This window comes from Varroa jacobsoni, unplaced genomic scaffold, assembly GCF_002532875.2.
Source record: "Varroa jacobsoni isolate VJ856 unplaced genomic scaffold, vjacob_1.0 scaffold_192, whole genome shotgun sequence".
Taxonomy (NCBI): domain Eukaryota; kingdom Metazoa; phylum Arthropoda; class Arachnida; order Mesostigmata; family Varroidae; genus Varroa; species Varroa jacobsoni.
In genome coordinates this window covers 110,667-127,684 of record NW_019213094.1, presented here as the reverse complement: position 1 = coordinate 127,684, position 17,018 = coordinate 110,667, and the positions used below count along the sequence as shown (strand labels likewise).

The window sequence follows — 17,018 nt, the reverse complement described above, 5'->3', positions numbered from 1 at the left end:
TCCAGCATTCGCCACTCGTTTTTCGTTCGTTTCACTTGAGTCGATAATCGGTATGTCCTGGATGTCCACTCCACACGTTCTAAGAGCTTTCCTTTTGTCCGTGTTTTAAATGCACGAGGAATTGAGTACTGTTTCCACAGCCACACACACACACCCCTTCACAGCTTCACCTATGACGAAAAAAAGGTACACGAAAGATGGGGTGAGAGGTTTCGTTGACTCTTCTTCTTCAATCTCACAACCTACACATGTACACAATAATTTGGATCTGACGATTGCATGAATCGCACATATTTTATAGTAAACCTCGATTGCGCAAACGACCTAGTTCTATTTTCAATTGAATTGTGCTACCGATAAGTTTTATGTTTTACTGGCCGATAAATGAGATCGCACTTTCAAGTTACCAAGACAGTTGTACACGCCCTAACTTTGGGGTAGATCCTTTGAGGTCACAAGTACATGGCACACGGCAATCTACATGAAAGAAAAACCATTCTACACTTTTTTACAGCTATTTCTTAAGCTATCTAGCACGACCACAGCACGAGCACACTCCAGACAGCGGCTATGACCGAGAGGTACGTCGTTGTCTTGACGTATTTACGTTCCGTTTTTCTCGACGATGCCACTCACGGTACGTTCCTCTCTCCTTCCGGGTACTGTCAACCCTGCATTAGTCACTATCAGATAGCCAGTCTAGCCCTGTTCGATCGATTTGTCTGCTTGTCTGCTTCAACAGTTACTGTCTGCCGCGCTAAACAGTAACAGCAGACAGATCTTCGTTCCTGCTTCTACCCAGAGGAGATCAACGCGACAGCTACCTCTGCCTGCCTTCGAGCACTCATACGTCGCTGTGCTGCTGATGTTAGACGGTGCTGCCTCGTCACATGTGACTCTGGTGAGCGGCCCGCGCCGGGTCCCGCCGGAGGCGGAGTATCGATGCCTTAGGCCCCGCCTCTGCTAACGACATCAGAGCCCTCTACATCCCAATCAAAACGGACGCGCCGGCGGTCGACAGCCAACAGCGAGCCGGCCGATGCCGCGGACATAATAACGGAGGGGCGATGCTGCCGCTACCGCCGCCGCACCTACGACTAATAGCACAGATCTGCGTTGATTTTGCTGCGATGCGTTGATGTCGTCCACTGCCACCAGTCAGTGGTCGCTGCTACTGCTTCACTGCCAGCGGAGGCACTGAGGCTGCTGCCGCTGTTGCTGCTACTGTTGTAGCAGCATCACTCAGCGTTCAACTGCTCTCTACTGCTTGGAGCTCGGCGATGTAGCAGCAGCATTCTCCCTTGGTTGTGGTTCGCTGGGGCAGTGGGGCCGCTGCTTCGTTGTCGTGGCGGCGGCGGCGGCTGCGGCGGCGCGATAGTCGCCGTTGGTGGGGATAGGCAATTGATCAGTCGTAATGCCAGTCGCCGGTGGATAATCCGTTGTGCTGCCGGTGATCGCGGCGATGGTAGTAGAGTGGCCACGCACCGTATAGGGGATTGCTGGCTGGTGGCCAATATAAACAGCGCTTGATAGTGGGGGCAATACGGTGTTCGTCGGCGCGGGCTAATGAGACGGACAAAGGAAAAATAAAAGGAGGACTAGAAGGCTGAGGTCGTTGAGGCGGCGGCGAAGCAAGTGATCGGTAGGCAAGTAACTGAGGTAAGGAGCACAAGCTGGACGCAAGTGGAGGTGGGGGTGGGGGGGAACGATGGGCGCGGAGAAGCGAGTATGAAAAGAATGGTTTGTCAGATGAAGCAAAATTGCGTTATTCGGATGCGTGTTATGTTGCGCTTCCTTCTCTGTTTCATTCTATTTGAGTGAATGGGAGAAGGGCAAATCAAATGGAAGGATGAAGGCAGTTATTCAACTCTTTGCCCGTTACTACGCAAAGATAAAATCGCTTGCAGCGATGGTTGCATAGACAACGGCTGTTTGCGCAGCTACGGGCCGATTGCTGCGAATCACTGGATGGGAAGGGAGCTATGGGTAGAACTTTAATGGCTGCTGCCATTAATAGAAGTTGGAACAGAGGGCAATCGTGAGGAACGTATAGAAAGAAAACATCCAGATGTAGGACACCGACTTCCTTGTCCTACCTATAGAGTAGGAGCTGAGGAGGAAATGAGGAAATCGCGCGAGAAAACCTGTGAAGAAACGAAAAAAAGTTTTCGGTGAGCATAAAACTCAATAAAAAAGCTCTTTCTTTGCTTTTTTTGTTTCTCATACAGATTCGTTGTAAGGCATAAAACAGTGACAGAGAAAGACGTGATTGGAGATTATATACGTCTGCCGGGAACTAAAGCGGTCTGCGTCGTCCGAAAAAACGTCTGTGGCATGTAGATTGTCTTGACTGAGCTACAATCTAAGCTAATTGTTGGGTGGTATCTGTTGTAATATATTTATTATTATTATTATTATTATTTAAAAAATTATACGGAAAGAAACGATCAAATAGATGCACCCACAAATATACGTCTTTGGCATGTGGAGGGGTTATCACGTCAGTCGGCCGGCCGTGTGCTTTTACACACGCCGTTCATGTTCATGTAGACTGCGACGGTGCCAACGACGCCAATAAATGTAAACCAATGGCGTATGATGGAGGGCGGGGGCGGCCAGATTAGATCGAAAATTGCTGATCCAGCGTCGATTATGGCCAATGCGGACACCCAAGTGCAATGATTATTGAATCACCATGGTTGTATCAGCAAAAGAGACGATTTGATAAAACCGATATCCATATTATCGTTGTCAGAGAAGTCAAGAAGAAGACAAGAAAAGCTTCTATAAGGTATAACACATTAGATTGTACCTATAATGCATCTGCTTGCTTTTGGCAATAGGACAAAAATAAATTGAAAGAGGACCACTGAACATGAGATACTCTGGTGACAATTCAGGGAGAATGCGTGCCCAACACGTTACCTGTTTTCGATATAATTTATCAATATTTAATATTCAGCGAATTCAGTGTCAGTCACCCTGTATTAGTTATAAACAGAATTGCTTTAGTCTGCAAAAGTCGCCTACTCAAATTCAAAACGATGGATGTATCCCCAATGCTACCTGCTAGGAAATGAGACCCATTAGATACTTGTTCAACTAGGTCTACTGCCTTGTATGCAGGCCTCTACGCAAAAGCGAAACGAAAAATGTGGCGGCATCCTGCACCGCTTTAAAGATTTCATGTTAGATCCTTGTATGATTTTTGTCTCATCTCTGTGCTTTTTGTTTACGTTTTTCCTTTTTATCAGCCCTGCTGTCCGAAGTATCGAAGTAATATTCGGTAAACATATTTGTACGAATGCGTCTTTACATATAATTGCAGAACCATTAGAAAGTAGACAACAAAGCCAATAGTTATTTTCAAGCGAGAAAACCAGATCAGAGCTTCTTTCTCTGCTCATCATTTAATTGAACTCCCTTCGCCCCCAACTAGGCCTGCTGCAGACAAAAAATAAAACTACAATATCTATAAAAACACGAAGTTTTTGACTTGACCGCCTCCAAAAAAGCTATCCATCGAACGTTATGACACGGCACGGTGGGCAGGCGCGCATAACCTATGCCGCCGTCATCGAAATTCGGTCCACAATAACGGCAGGTGCCTGCCCTGAGCGTTTTCTCCAGCGTCTTTGACTGCTTTTCGATTTATGATCATCGAATAGCTTTTGTTCGCAGCGGCAGAATGGACGCAATGATGATAACTTCAAAAACGAGCCAACGAACGAATAAAGAAATAACAACGAAAACTTCAAACGGCGCTATTCCGGCGTTTGGGCGCCTCACTCCGATCGAGCACAGGCTTCCCTCCTCTTCTCTTGGCCGGAGCAGAGTCCTCCCTCTCGAAACATAAATCCGAATTCAGGAAAAGCGAAAAAAAGGCAACGCCGAAGCCGTCGACGACGACGACCACTAGGGGTCAGAGCAGGAGTCGCTTTTTTGCGAACAGCAGAAAATCTGAAGGGAGCAAACATGTTAAACCAAATAGTCAAGGAGCTCGCGTTCAGTAGATCAGACTGAATGAGAGACAGAAAGAGAGTGAGCAGTGCGAGAGAACTCAAGGGACTCAACCATTAAAAAACACAGGCAACAACGGCCTGTTCTGCTGTTGTTTATTCTGGCGTGTCTGTAATCTGCGTTAGTTACGCCGTTTATGGTGTAACGGAGCGATCCTATATTGTAGATTGCCCAGCAGTGCTCTGGTAGCCTGTGTGACTTCTTGAATGTGCGTTTGTGTGCGAGGATCAGCCGTCATTGCTGACTCGCTTCTATTATTATTACTGCTATTATGATCGCAGCCAACGTCCATGCTTTTTTTTTGCTAGACGATGAGGTTTAGTGACATGTATGAAAGAAATAACGATAGGTTTCAGAATGGGGCAGTGCGAGTGTAGCTTCATTCATAATTATTCAGTAGTTTTATTGTACAATACATATATAATTGTTTTTACTGTCATCATTGTCGTTGGACACTGCAGGCCGATCGCGGTTATGTTCGCAATGGGTACTGCTTTATTACGTGTTCCATGCATGTTTGTATGTTGTATGTTGTATATATATATATATATATATATATGTATGTTGCAGTCACACATGTTTCGACATCAAGTACATTCTTACATTAAATTATTCACACGTCACTAGGACACCTATACAGTGCTTATAAAATCACCAAACAACAATTACATAAGTAACCAGCCCTCAAGGGAACAGGCGCATGCCGTGTAGATGTTAACAAATGGCTATATTTTTCTACGTGGACCATCATTTACTCATTGATGCCCATGATAGATTCAGAGAAGTTTTTTACACCATTAACATTGTTGATTCAACAAATGAACCAATCCCCCCAGTTATGATTGGCCGTTCGATCATGTTAGGCTAAAACATCAAAGGTAATTTTATCGTCTATTGCTACGCCGATTATTTGCCAGCAATAAAACGAAAAATGCGCACGCTACCCCCTTTTCGCGATCCGAACTGCCCTGTTTCACTTCGCGTCATCGTGTCGCCTTACCGCCGTCAGGGGCATTGGCATCATCTTCTACAGCATAATTGGCCCTGCTGTAGCGCCAGCTAAAAACTTGGCCCCCTTACAACTTTTTTTTGGCGCTGTGGCATGTATTAAAACATGCGGACCAGTGTTTTGGATCAGGCCCGTTTATGTTTCATATTAGTATTCGTATTATAAAGGGCCCTTGTGTACAAGCTATGCCATACGCTAGTTAAATCGAACTGAATGACTATAAAAAGCGAATTTTACATTCGGGCCATATTAAGTGGTTTATATATGGATATTCTTGGTAAGCTGGTGTAGAAAGGCACTTTACTGCGAGTTTAAGAAGACTTACCCAAATTGAAGTCACTGAATTCAGAAATAGATCTTCCGACGGCTAAATAGCGCTGTCATATCTATGTACATTATTAATGCGGGTCTATTAAGGAAGTTGAACTGAGAGGAGCGCTAGCACGTTCTTCACACTCTAACAGTATTATTAAAGTATCTCAACGGGAGTGGGTCGGTGTATAGAAAATCTTCTTGTTTGTAATCTGCAGTAAGGCACCTCCAAAACGACCGTAGCTGGTATCGCAAGAAACTGCATCAAGTTTTAGTCCAGGCAGAGGGCCAATCCGATCTAGCTTCTTAGCGAAAGAAAACTCGGTCCTCCAGTGAGTGCTCTGGTCATGGATATAATTCCACAATCGATGTACAATGAAAAAAAGAACACAAATGAATGAATAATCAGACAGAACGCCGCATAAGGCAACCCCTTAGCAATGATCATCAACAGTCCCGATTCTTTTATGATGGAACGTAAACACGTGTCATCGAAAAGCATCCGCTCGATGAACTGCCTCATCATACTCCTATTCGTTATACTCTGCCATATAATCATCGCACAATGGCCAGAGTGGATATTTTATGGCATAGTCATTGAGCGATCGAGTTAACTATTATGTTCACTACGCCTTAATTTTTATCAGTGTGCCTTAGGCCTCTGCGTATATTTATTTTTGTAGTTGGCAAAAGTAATGTTATTCACGTATTCGTTAGGTGGGTGACAATTTTTACACTCTCGTATCGTCGACTGCAGCTGTTAGACGTACCCTTTGCAGATTCGTTTAACACTAGTGCAGCCCTTAATTTTCTTACACTGACGGTTGTCTATCGCTAAAAATTAATCCCCCCTACTAGGTTAGGTAGCTCACGCCAGCTGCTCCGTTCCAGACCTTCCAGGTTAATCAACTGTACCAGAACCCAAACAGGCATTGCCGGTTGCACCTGGTGAAAGCCCTATCCGAGACTAATCGTTCTCGAAAAATAAGGAATCCGATAAAAAAGAGAATCGTCCTGGGCCGCTGACGCCTGATCCCAGCGCGTTTGACGAAATATGGAAGAAACTAACTGACTGATGACTAACCACGCTTTTACGATACGTTTGCTTTTTTTCTTTGTAAAGCGACAGATTTATAGCGAAGAATTAATATTTTTGAATTATTAATGTGCCTAAAGACATCATTGAATTTCAATTATGACAAAATGGACGAAATGATGACATTCGTAATGACGAGTAACTGGCTTGTAGCAACAGTAGGTCATTCTCCAATCTTCCTTTTTGTAAGAAGAACAGCATCAAACAATCGATCAATATTTTATGTGGTAATAGACTATGTTCGATCTATTTTGTCTAGCATTTATGAAATTATTCATTGGATGGGTTGCAAATAACGGATCATAATAATAATAATAATAATCTACATCTCAAAAACTGGACATCCGATAGCGCACATTAATGCACCGGAACATTGCCATTGAGCGCTGCTTGAGGGGCAACGCATCTGAGTATTCGATATTGAATGAAGTATAGATAATAAATGAACCAAACCCTTTTTCGGTTTGTCTGAGCTCAGTCTCTATCGTACTTCGCCTTCTACCTCACGTCCGTTCCTGAGACGTGAAATAAACATCAGGCAACGTTTGGAGCTCAGGAAGGTGATCGACCTAGCGTATTGTGCCGGTAACGCGTCAATGTCACATCCGCAAGGTATTGATTCAGCATACGGTACACGGCACGAGTATCCAGTCTTTCACTCGGTGAGGTAGTCTAACGAAACACGATCGACTATCGATCCTGAACGAGAAGATCATTTCTAGTCTAGGAGTTTGGCTTATCATCAAAAAACATTTCCAAGAATAATGAAAACAAAGTATTTTCAGTAATAGCCTTTTATTGTAAGTACAACGTCATGCGAATCTGTAACGGTTTGTGCCGTCAGCCTGGTTATTTTCATGATAAATATCGTCAATATTGTCGGCATTATCCCACTCGCCGCTTTCATTGCTCCTGAGGAGCTGTTCTGATTACCTAGTTCGCTAAAAGTCTATTTACAGTCATGTAGCGTCAGATTTTCATTGCTGCCTTAAAGGGCCGTTGTTCCGTTCATCTGGCCGTGTTTTCTCGTTCCGATCAGGCCATCCTTCACAGTTCCCTTATTGGATCGCGCCTATACTAAGCAACTTTACGGTGGCTGAAAATTGTGTACAGATACACTGCAAAACAATCGTGAAAAACCTTTTGCTTGTTCTCTCACAATATAAGGAGGTACCTAAATCAGCTGCTTTTTGTCTAATTATTATCTAAGACCATGAAGCGGCATAGTGCTTAACAAATGGAGGTTATTATATCATAAAGTTCGGTCAACTTAATCATCGACTTGACAGAAGACGGCAACGACGCACGCAGCTCGACTCCGAAATTGCAGCAGGCCTCGAAGGCGGGTCCACCTCATCGGTCTGGTAAAACGATCTCAGCAGTAGCGAAACAAGTGGCGCAATTTTCCAGGTTGGCCTGGATCAGGCGGATTAGTGCTCAACTGAAAAAGAATTGCCGCCAGGCACAGAACCACGTTTACGTTGGGCCTAAGCATTTCTCATAGACGGGACGGGGGTAGTGAAAAATAAATTTTCATGGATTGGCTTTAGCACCGAGACGTATTCAGTGGATATGTTCCTTCGTATCGGGAACAGTTTAGCTTACGTAATAATAATAACAGCATTTAAATTAATTCCCCGGACGAAGAACGCGGACCATTTCACCGGACTGCTATTTGTTAATGTTAAACAATACAACTGACATTGTTTCTTTGTGACAAAAGCAAGGGATGGATGGCATGGTTTGAGGTAGCTTACACAACACCTGAAGATAACACTGCAGCGATAGGTCTTCATCGGAGCGGTCGCCGATGTCGCCGTCTATGCTAAAGCTGCCAACAGAGAGCTGTGCCAGGCAGTGGTTAGTATGGGACCCCAATGAGCCTCTAAACGTCTTGAATGTGTGTTTTTTTTTTTTCTTTTTTTCGCATTAGTCGTTCTAAGCTTCGGGGCTCGTGATCCTGTAAACGGAAAAAAATAATAGAAAGAATAATGAAATCGCTACGACGAATGGAAAAATTGTTCGAGTAGCTGCAACAATGAGAATAATGTTCTGAGAGTTTAACTTACAACTGGGAATAACTAGCAATTTTTATACACAAGGATTAATAAGCGTGCCATGTTTGATGATTGAAGCGCGGTTGGAATAATTTTTGGTTCCAAGATCAGTTTCCATCCGAGTGGAAATTGGCTTCTGTAATGTCTGAGAATAACCTCGGCCGTTCGAATTGAAGTCCAGCTCGTACGTCAGTCACAACCTGCAACAATATCTTCCCGCATTTTCGAATGCAAACTGTTGGCCCACATCGAATAGTGTTGTAATGCAACAAGTCGTGTATCTTCTCGCTTGTCCCTTCTGTATTTCAAAGAAAAGCTGTCTTCGTCAGCGAGTCAATTTTCTTCAGCTCAACTTCGGTTTGTTGACCCTCCCTCTTTTTCCCTTAGCTCTTTTCTAATCGGCGTATTTCATTGAACCGCGCCAACTCGCTACGCATTCATTAGCTTTCGCTCTTAGAACTGATAATAATAGAAGAATAATGATGATAATAATAAATGTAAGAAAATAATGAACAATAAGCGCTTCTGTGGTTGCGTCTCTCTCTCTCTCTCTCTCTCTCTCTCTCCGAGTCTCCTGATCATTTTTGTTTTGGCAACATCCATTGCAATCAACAGGCGAGGTAAGACCATCATCGTCATCATCATCAACAACAACTGTGTCGCCGCTCCTTCTGCTCACAAGCGACGAAACACTTCGTTTGGCCTGACTGATAATACTAATAATAGCAGTACTAGTGTATAGTGGGCAACATTATCACCACTGTTTCGGCCATCACCACCCCCTCCTTCTCATTGGCCTTTTCGGTTTCGGGTCTTCATATCACTATCGGGCAGAGAGACAGACCGGCAGGCAGACAGACAGACAGACAGACAGACAGGCAGGCAGGCAGGTAGGCAAACGGACAGACCAAGCTGAAGTAAGAGACCGGCCATCATTATCATCAAATAGCATCCACATCTACATCAGTAGCACTGTAAAATAGAAGGCGGCGAACGAACCCCCCTCTCTCTCTCTCTCTATATATATGTATGTATGAAGTCGGTATTGCTGTCGATAATGCGCGGTGCCCATTATCATGCAAAGTGGCAAGAAGAAGCAGCGCGGGACATAACAACGGTAGTAGCGACGACAATAACAACGAACGGCAACGACAAGGTAAAAAGGAGATGGAGAAAAAGACGACGAACTACTAGTGGAAAATGAAGTCCGGTGAAGTCATTGACAGCTGCTGTCATTCGACGCTTCGACACTGTTCGGCTTCTTCATCACCATCGACGGTGTCGCGTCAATGATGACAAAGCAACTGTAGCCACTCGGCAATAGCAGCACTAGTTGTTGCCCCAGCAGCTGAGGTTCTAATGTGGGCGACTTTGTGGACGACTGAGTGTGGACTAAGGAAATCGTGGCGAGGAAACTGTCGCCGATGGCGGTAGACCAATTCGCGTCATTAAGCGCAATAGATGAGGCGGCTCGCAATTAAGGACGCAGCCGCACTACCGGCAGCATTATCACTGGCACAGGTAAGGAAAAGAGGTGTTACTAAAGGGGACTGAGACTGTTGCTGATGCTGTAAGGGGCGCTAGTCTCAGAAACGTCGACGAACGAGATCGACTAGCAAATGATACAGCCAGGGCATAAAAGACCTCAAGAATCCTTACCAGAACTGTATAATCGTCCTGGTATACTCTCACACGAAGTTAATAAATAGAAAGGACCAGCAAGCTGGTGAAACATTGCCATGGGCTTCAAAATCACACGCTATCGTCGAGATGCAAAGGCCACACTATGCTACCACAAACATTTTGAAGCCAGCGTCATCATAAAACGTTGACTCGGTGTGAGCCAAACGCATTATATAGATAGACTCCCCCCCTCCCGACGTTGTCGCTAAAGACGCTCTCAACCGGCCGCTATACAGCTCTTGCCTCAGCCGCTACTGCCGTTGGCAAGGTGACGTGTCCAGCGGCCAAGGGAGGCCGCTGCTGAGACCCGCTTGACTGAAGCGGACAGCATGAACTCGTCCACGCTACGTCGATATGCATCAATACTGACGGACTGTTGGGCCGTCCGCGTTGGCAAAATTGACACGAACGATATATTGGCACCGGCATTAAGACCCGCAAAGAGCTGGGGGACTCTTTAGCAGAAAAGACTAGGGGCATTAGTTGAAGACATCCTTTTTAGGCGAAAAGAGCAACTAAATGGGAGCACCCATGCAAATAGGCAGGCAGGCAGGCAGACAGACAGACAGACAGACACACACACACACAAGTGATAACAAAGATTCAGCGCGTTTTTATTGTTTTGTTTTTTTTCCATAGTTTTTGCCCGTTGGCAAAAATATACTGCACACAGAGTTAGGTATGTTTGTAATATGAAAACTGTAACATATATATATATAGTTGCAGTTTTATATATATATATAATAAAGGCATGCCCGTTATAGTCAGTTCTGCCACCTCAGAACTCATTATTGTCGTCACATTATCATCGAGTCCCTTGAGTGTCACTATAATCACGACACAGTCCGATGATTCTCCGATAAATAGACGCATATGTTGTGTCTTGAAATTTTTTGTGCTCCCATTGATGCTGTGCCTTTTATTAGTGGTAAAGTCAAATAGAACGTTGAAAACGACCAAAAAACCATTGACACATTGTCGTACAATTAGTGTGATACTTTGTAAGCATCGCACGCCTTTCTGTGCTCGCGGATGATTCATCATAAGGCAAAATTTTATTGCTAGAAATGATCTAGGTAAGGACAGGGAGTTTGCTAGACTTACATACCTGTTGAGTCCAAAGCTACTGAGCATTTGACAGGCGTTGTCCCGATTGCGTTTGGCTCTCTCATAACTTTGAGCGAACTTCGTTAACTTTTCCGACTTGAATACGCACGCCTCCCTCTTACGCAACATATATTCCGAAGGAAGCATCCAGCGATTCTCGTAACATTCCTCGATCGTGGCACGTTTCCTATAGACAGAATACAACGCTGATTGTTTCGTACCGCTATATACAATTACTGCTATCAATCGTACATAGAAAGTCATCACCCAAAATGTAAGTACTCAGTATATAAGTATTTTGAGTTAGTATGCATCATAGTGATAAATGCTGATACTCACATGGGACACTTCTTGAAGACCTGGATAAGGAACTTCGTCGCTTCAGACGAGCATTCGTGGTAAATATGCTCAAAGTGGAAGCGTACCATTGTGACATTTTCACGTGTTTCAGCTTCTGTTTGTCCTAGGAACGGCGAAAGGCCGGACAGACTGGAATTTAAATGCACAGGTCCAATACTATTGAGTAACTTGCGCGACAAAAGCCAATCAGCGACACAGACTAGCTCTTCTTTTCGTGTGAAATTATCGTCTACCCCTCTTTGTGTAAGATTTGTAAAGCGGATTGTAATTATATAGCGCAACTTTTTTCACTTCAACTTCTAGAGGTTATAAACATATATCTAGTAGCTGCACTATACGACGAATGTATATAATGACAACAGAAATAGCCAAAACTCTTGTACGCTTTAAGCTGAATGCTTTACGATAATACTGCATTACAAGTAACTTACAGGATGTACATAAGGACACCGGCGCTCCACACATCTGCAGCATACGTCACCAGTTCACCGTGCACCACTTCCGGCGCCATATATTCAGGTTCGCAGTCCACAACGATACGGGCACCTTCTTTGGGCACAGCGTGGGTTGATCCAAAGTCAACCAGTTTGACTATACATGACTGGCCGTCGGTCACACAAACTGAGTCAGGTTCAACGTTGCAATAGACAAGCCCCTTGAAGTGAAGATACTCAAGAGCGTCGAAGACCTGTTTCATTATTCGCGATACCTGGTCTTCACTATAGGTGTTCCGTAGCGTTAGGAAAGCCAAAATGTTCATTGACAGGCGCTCCATGACTGTAAAACAATAAGTATTAATAATGTGCCTGCTAATGTAAGCAAACTACTCTAGTTGCTTAGTGATGAACGTTAGCTGAGTGACGCAGTTAGTGGCACTCAGGACAAGTTCAAGTCTTGCATAGAAATCGTCCTGTGTATTTCGAAAATTGTTAATTAAGTATCTTATTAATATTAGATGTAAACGAGCGTGGCATTCGGGATAAATATTAAAAAAAAAAAAAAAAAAATAGGTAAGTTAAAATTCTTGAATATTTCGAACTGTCGTGACGAAAATTATCTAAATTCAATTGAAAGTTTGCTGTGAAGCTTCACACCCAGCATTCAGTGAACTCACCCAGCATGGTTACATCCCCGGCCTGGTAGGCGTCTTCTAGGTAGACAATGTTTCTATGTACAAGTCCTTTCAACATATCATATTCGTGCCTGCCATTCTTGACGGCTTTTACTGCGATCAAGCGATTGTTGGCCTTCACCGTACCCGACATGACAACTGAAAACCGACCGGAGCACAGTTCAGCTGAAAAGTTGTAATCGTTCTTGATATCCGAGGTTTTCAGTTCGATCGGATTCTGCTCGCGAGAATAGTCATGAACGGGAGCTGATCCGACGGCAATATCGGTGGTTTGTACCTGCTGGTAGCTGTGGGTTGGGCTAAGCTTGATTTTGTTAGTGCTATCTGCCGCTTCGGTGGCCACAGACTTTGAGGCATCCGACGTGACGGAGTTACCAAACAAATTTGTCGCTATTACTCGAAACTCGTACTTCGTGGCAGGAATAAGATCCTCAAGGATGTAGAACTCATTGGTGATCTTTTCTGGGATTTTGGTCCATTCTGCGGCCGTTGCCAGCTTGTACTCAAGAGTAAAGTATAACGTGCGAGCATTATTTTCCTGACGAGGAGCGTTCCACTCGATATACATTTGTCTCGCTGTGGCTTGAACCACCCTGGGTGCAGCCGGTCTTCCAGGGATATCTCCTATTCGAAGACGGGCTCGGCATACAGCAGTGCCCGAGGCATTCCGTGCAACGCATTTGAACACGCCCGCGTCATAGGCCATACCTGGTGCCAGGGTTAACGTCGAAATGCCAGCAGCTTCATTAGTATCAATCTTGATACGAGACGTGGGTATTAGTGGACAATCGTTACGGAACCAGGTGAACTGAGGAGCTGGGATTCCGACAGCAACCGCATGGAAGCTCACATTGTTATTATCCATAATCACGGCATCGTCAATTTTTTCGCGGAAAAACGGTAGAGTGCCTATAGCCTGTTCCCGGGTTACCCCACGGAAACGCCACGCATTATTGCGAACAGCGTCAGTTTCGTTCTTAATGTAACCAACAGCACCGACCTCCTTGTTGAGACGGAGCATGATTGATTTGTGATCGTCTCCGCCTTTCTTTTCGTCGTCGATCTCCTCATCCATCATATCGTAGAACTTTCGCCTTTCGCGAATCACAACTTGAGGATAGATATGCTCACGCTCCTGACCACGAGCAAAGATCTGTAACAAAAAAATGGCAAACTCAAAGCTATCCATAATTTCAGATAGAGGTTCTTATTTGATGCTACATACTAGTTTTAAAGAACTAAATGAACTTGAATAAAATATATAACGTTAGGAGTAACGAGAGATCGAGTCTAGCTTGCCATGATAGCACACACTGTACATATGAAATTAAATCTGTGTATCATTAAGCTATAAAGTGTACACTAGAGAGTCCCATTTTGGTTTTTACGATTAAAAGAATATATTAAGGCAAGATTAAAGTGAATATTTGCGCGACTGTTGATCGTTTAAATAAGAACTACTAACGTCTGATCCTCCCCAGTGTTGTCCACGTAAGCTTTCGGCGAGGCTGGGGCTTCGGGCCACACCAACCTTCATGTATTGACGCAAACGCAATGGGAAGTCTGTATCACGCAGCTGTAGCAAATAGGTGTCCGGTCCTTGGGCGTAACTGGTTTCAAGATTTGGGCACAAAGTAGCATAAATGTCTTTTAGAGACCTTGTAATGGACATCGCACTCTGATTCTGTTATATCATAAAATCTATTACGTCCATCGATATCGTTCAATGACTTTGGAGGGGTAAGAGCTTTACAAACAAAGCTTGGTTGATTTCACATTGGGCAGATATCGTTGCAGCATTTTTGGTTCATCCATCCTCAATTTAGTGAGTTAAATATATTAGATTTAATAAATAATGATAATGTTGCGTGACCTACTTCGATTCGTTTTTGAAGTTTTCGGTATCGTAGCCTCGTTTCTTGCGGTCGTTGTCGAACGAGGGTACGACGTGTTGTTTGCGCGCCGGAGTCTCAGGGAACATAGAAGGTTCGCCTGGGGGGTAGATCATCTTGCTTGGGTCATAGAAGCATGATTCGAGTGTACGCCTACGGAAGCAGGTGCGACAGTTAGCATTAGCGTACCATTTCCTCCATTTTTCCTGGTAATCCAGGAGGCGTTCGAGATTAGAAAGTTTCGGGCCCCGGTCTGGCAGATCAGCCATCTTCAACCAAGGATGGTTGAGAGCCTGCTTTACGTTCAAACGCCCATCGGGCTCGAACACCATAAGTTTAGCAACGAAATCGCGTGCGTCATCGGATACGCCATCAAATCCTTCGGGCAGGAAATTCATCTTCCCGTCCTTGATATTAGACAGTGTTTCACGATCATGCTCTCCTAGAAAAGGTGAGACACCGCTGAGTAAAATGTAAGTGATAACACCGACGCTCCACATGTCCGATGCTAGGGTGGCTGGCTCCTTTTTGGCCAATTCTGGGGCTACGTACTCTGGATGTCCGTATTCCTGGATGAAGTTCCTGTCGTTATGAATGCGTGTAGCCAAACTAAAGTCGCTAATCTTGATGTCATCAGCATTGACACGAGCGACAAGAAGATCACCAAGGGTGAGGCCAAGATGCGCGATACCTCGCTGGTGCATGTAATCCAAACCTTGCAGGGTCTGGCGGATGAAATTGGCGATTTGGCCCTCTGTCACACCTCCTCGGTGGATGATATTGCTAAGCAGCTCACCTCCTCCGCAGAGATCCATGATCAGTGTCATCGAGTCCTGCGACTCAAACACGTCCCACATACGGCACAATTTGGGGTGTGCAAGCTGGTTCATCATATCCATTTCGTTCTTCATCCACGTTCTAAACTGCGGATCCGTATGTTTCATCACTTTAGCAGCGTATGAGTTACCCGTGGCACGCGCAACGGCATGATAAGTGATTCCTTGCGTTCCGCTAAAATGTTTATAGGTACAAAAACATAACATATGACTATTGCCACTGCTTCTGTTTCCACTTTATAAGTGAATATACACCCTGAAGATATGTCATGAGCTATCATATAGGTAAATTAAATACTCGGTCATCGTCAAGAGGTATGATATACTTACCGTCCAAGTTCATCTCCAAGGTCGTAGTAATCGCTGAGCGGCTTCGTCTTAGAACGCACGACCCGAGGAGCCTTATACGTCGACAGATCATAGAGTTCTTCCTCCTCTTCAATGATCACCGTTGCCGAGCAAGTAGCGTCGCCGGCGATATTAGTCGCCTTACATGAATAAAGGCCGGCATCACGCATGATCGAATCATCGAGTTTCATCGTGCACAGATCAGGTTCTTCCCAACTGATCTGAATACGACCCGATGTAGCAATCGGCTGCCAATCCTTATACCATCTGATATGTGGGTATGGCTTGCCTATGCAGCGGCAGCTCAATACGCCACTCTTGCGCAACAAAACGGTAGTATACTCCAGCCGTTTGGTGAACTGCGGCTCTTCCGCAAGCTTGACCTGGATTGATTTCGTCGCCTCGCCATGTTCATTCAGAGCTTTACAGGTATAAACTCCTTCGCAATCTTCTTGCATACGATTGATGCATAGCAATACTTGACCGTTACGATCCTGGAGCTTCTCGTAACGTCCACCAGACTCAATTTTCTGCTCCTTGAAGAACCATGTGCACTGGGGATGGGGAAGTCCGTACACCCAGAACTCAATACTAACCGGACGTCCTTTAACGCCGAACATGACTTCCTCCTCTTTGCGGACAAAATAAGGTGCAACTCCTTCCTTATCTAGTCCATGACCGAGGTCAATATCTTTTGGTATGAACTCTTTCTCGGGCCGATCTTCCTTTTCTACTAGCTTGCTCCTGTGAGCAGTAACCGGTACCGAAGGTTCGCTAAGGCCATGCTTGCTTTCTACAAGGACACGGAACTGATAATCCTGACCAGGTCGCAGTCCCTTCACATCAGTGGTAGTATCTTTAATGCCGGATGCATAGGGCTTCCATGCACCTCCAGGGTGGTCACACATCTCCACACGATACGTTACAGGTATTCGAGGACCTTTCGGAACGGACGGCTTCCAGCGAAGAGTGCAGTCATAGTCTGTCATCCGAATGATATCTGGCGCATCCGTGGCTGGGGGAACGCCTGCATAACGATCGTTAACGACGATACACAGCGAGTTGACAACCTTTAACTAAACTACGAACAGTGATCGAAAAGGAACATAACGGCACACAGCGCTGCTATCTACAATAACCTATATATATATATATATATATATATA

The 17,018-nt window shown here is 44.7% G+C and overlaps 1 protein-coding gene across 3 annotated transcripts in view; it reads right to left on the bottom strand.

The window, feature by feature from the left end:
• Nucleotides 1-7,215: 7,215 nt before the first annotated feature.
• The window catches only part of LOC111272779 (protein Obscurin), a 91,841-nt gene continuing 82,038 nt past the window's right edge, over nt 7,216-17,018 (bottom strand). For 2 of the 3 annotated variants that reach the window (XM_086973410.1, XM_086973413.1), the window contains 9 exons: nt 15,835-16,879; nt 14,654-15,679; nt 14,242-14,386; nt 12,759-13,929; nt 12,076-12,421; nt 11,624-11,773; nt 11,286-11,471; nt 8,195-8,397; nt 7,216-7,878 (listed from right to left, as the gene is read on the bottom strand). In XM_086973410.1, the coding sequence (XP_086829536.1) occupies nt 8,376-8,397; nt 11,286-11,471; nt 11,624-11,773; nt 12,076-12,421; nt 12,759-13,929; nt 14,242-14,386; nt 14,654-15,679; nt 15,835-16,879 (4,091 nt within the window). In that variant the 3' untranslated portion in view covers nt 7,216-7,878; nt 8,195-8,375. The remainder of the gene's footprint in view (nt 7,879-8,194; nt 8,398-11,285; nt 11,472-11,623; nt 11,774-12,075; nt 12,422-12,758; nt 13,930-14,241; nt 14,387-14,653; nt 15,680-15,834; nt 16,880-17,018) is intronic. The other variant, XM_086973411.1, reaches the window with a different exon arrangement.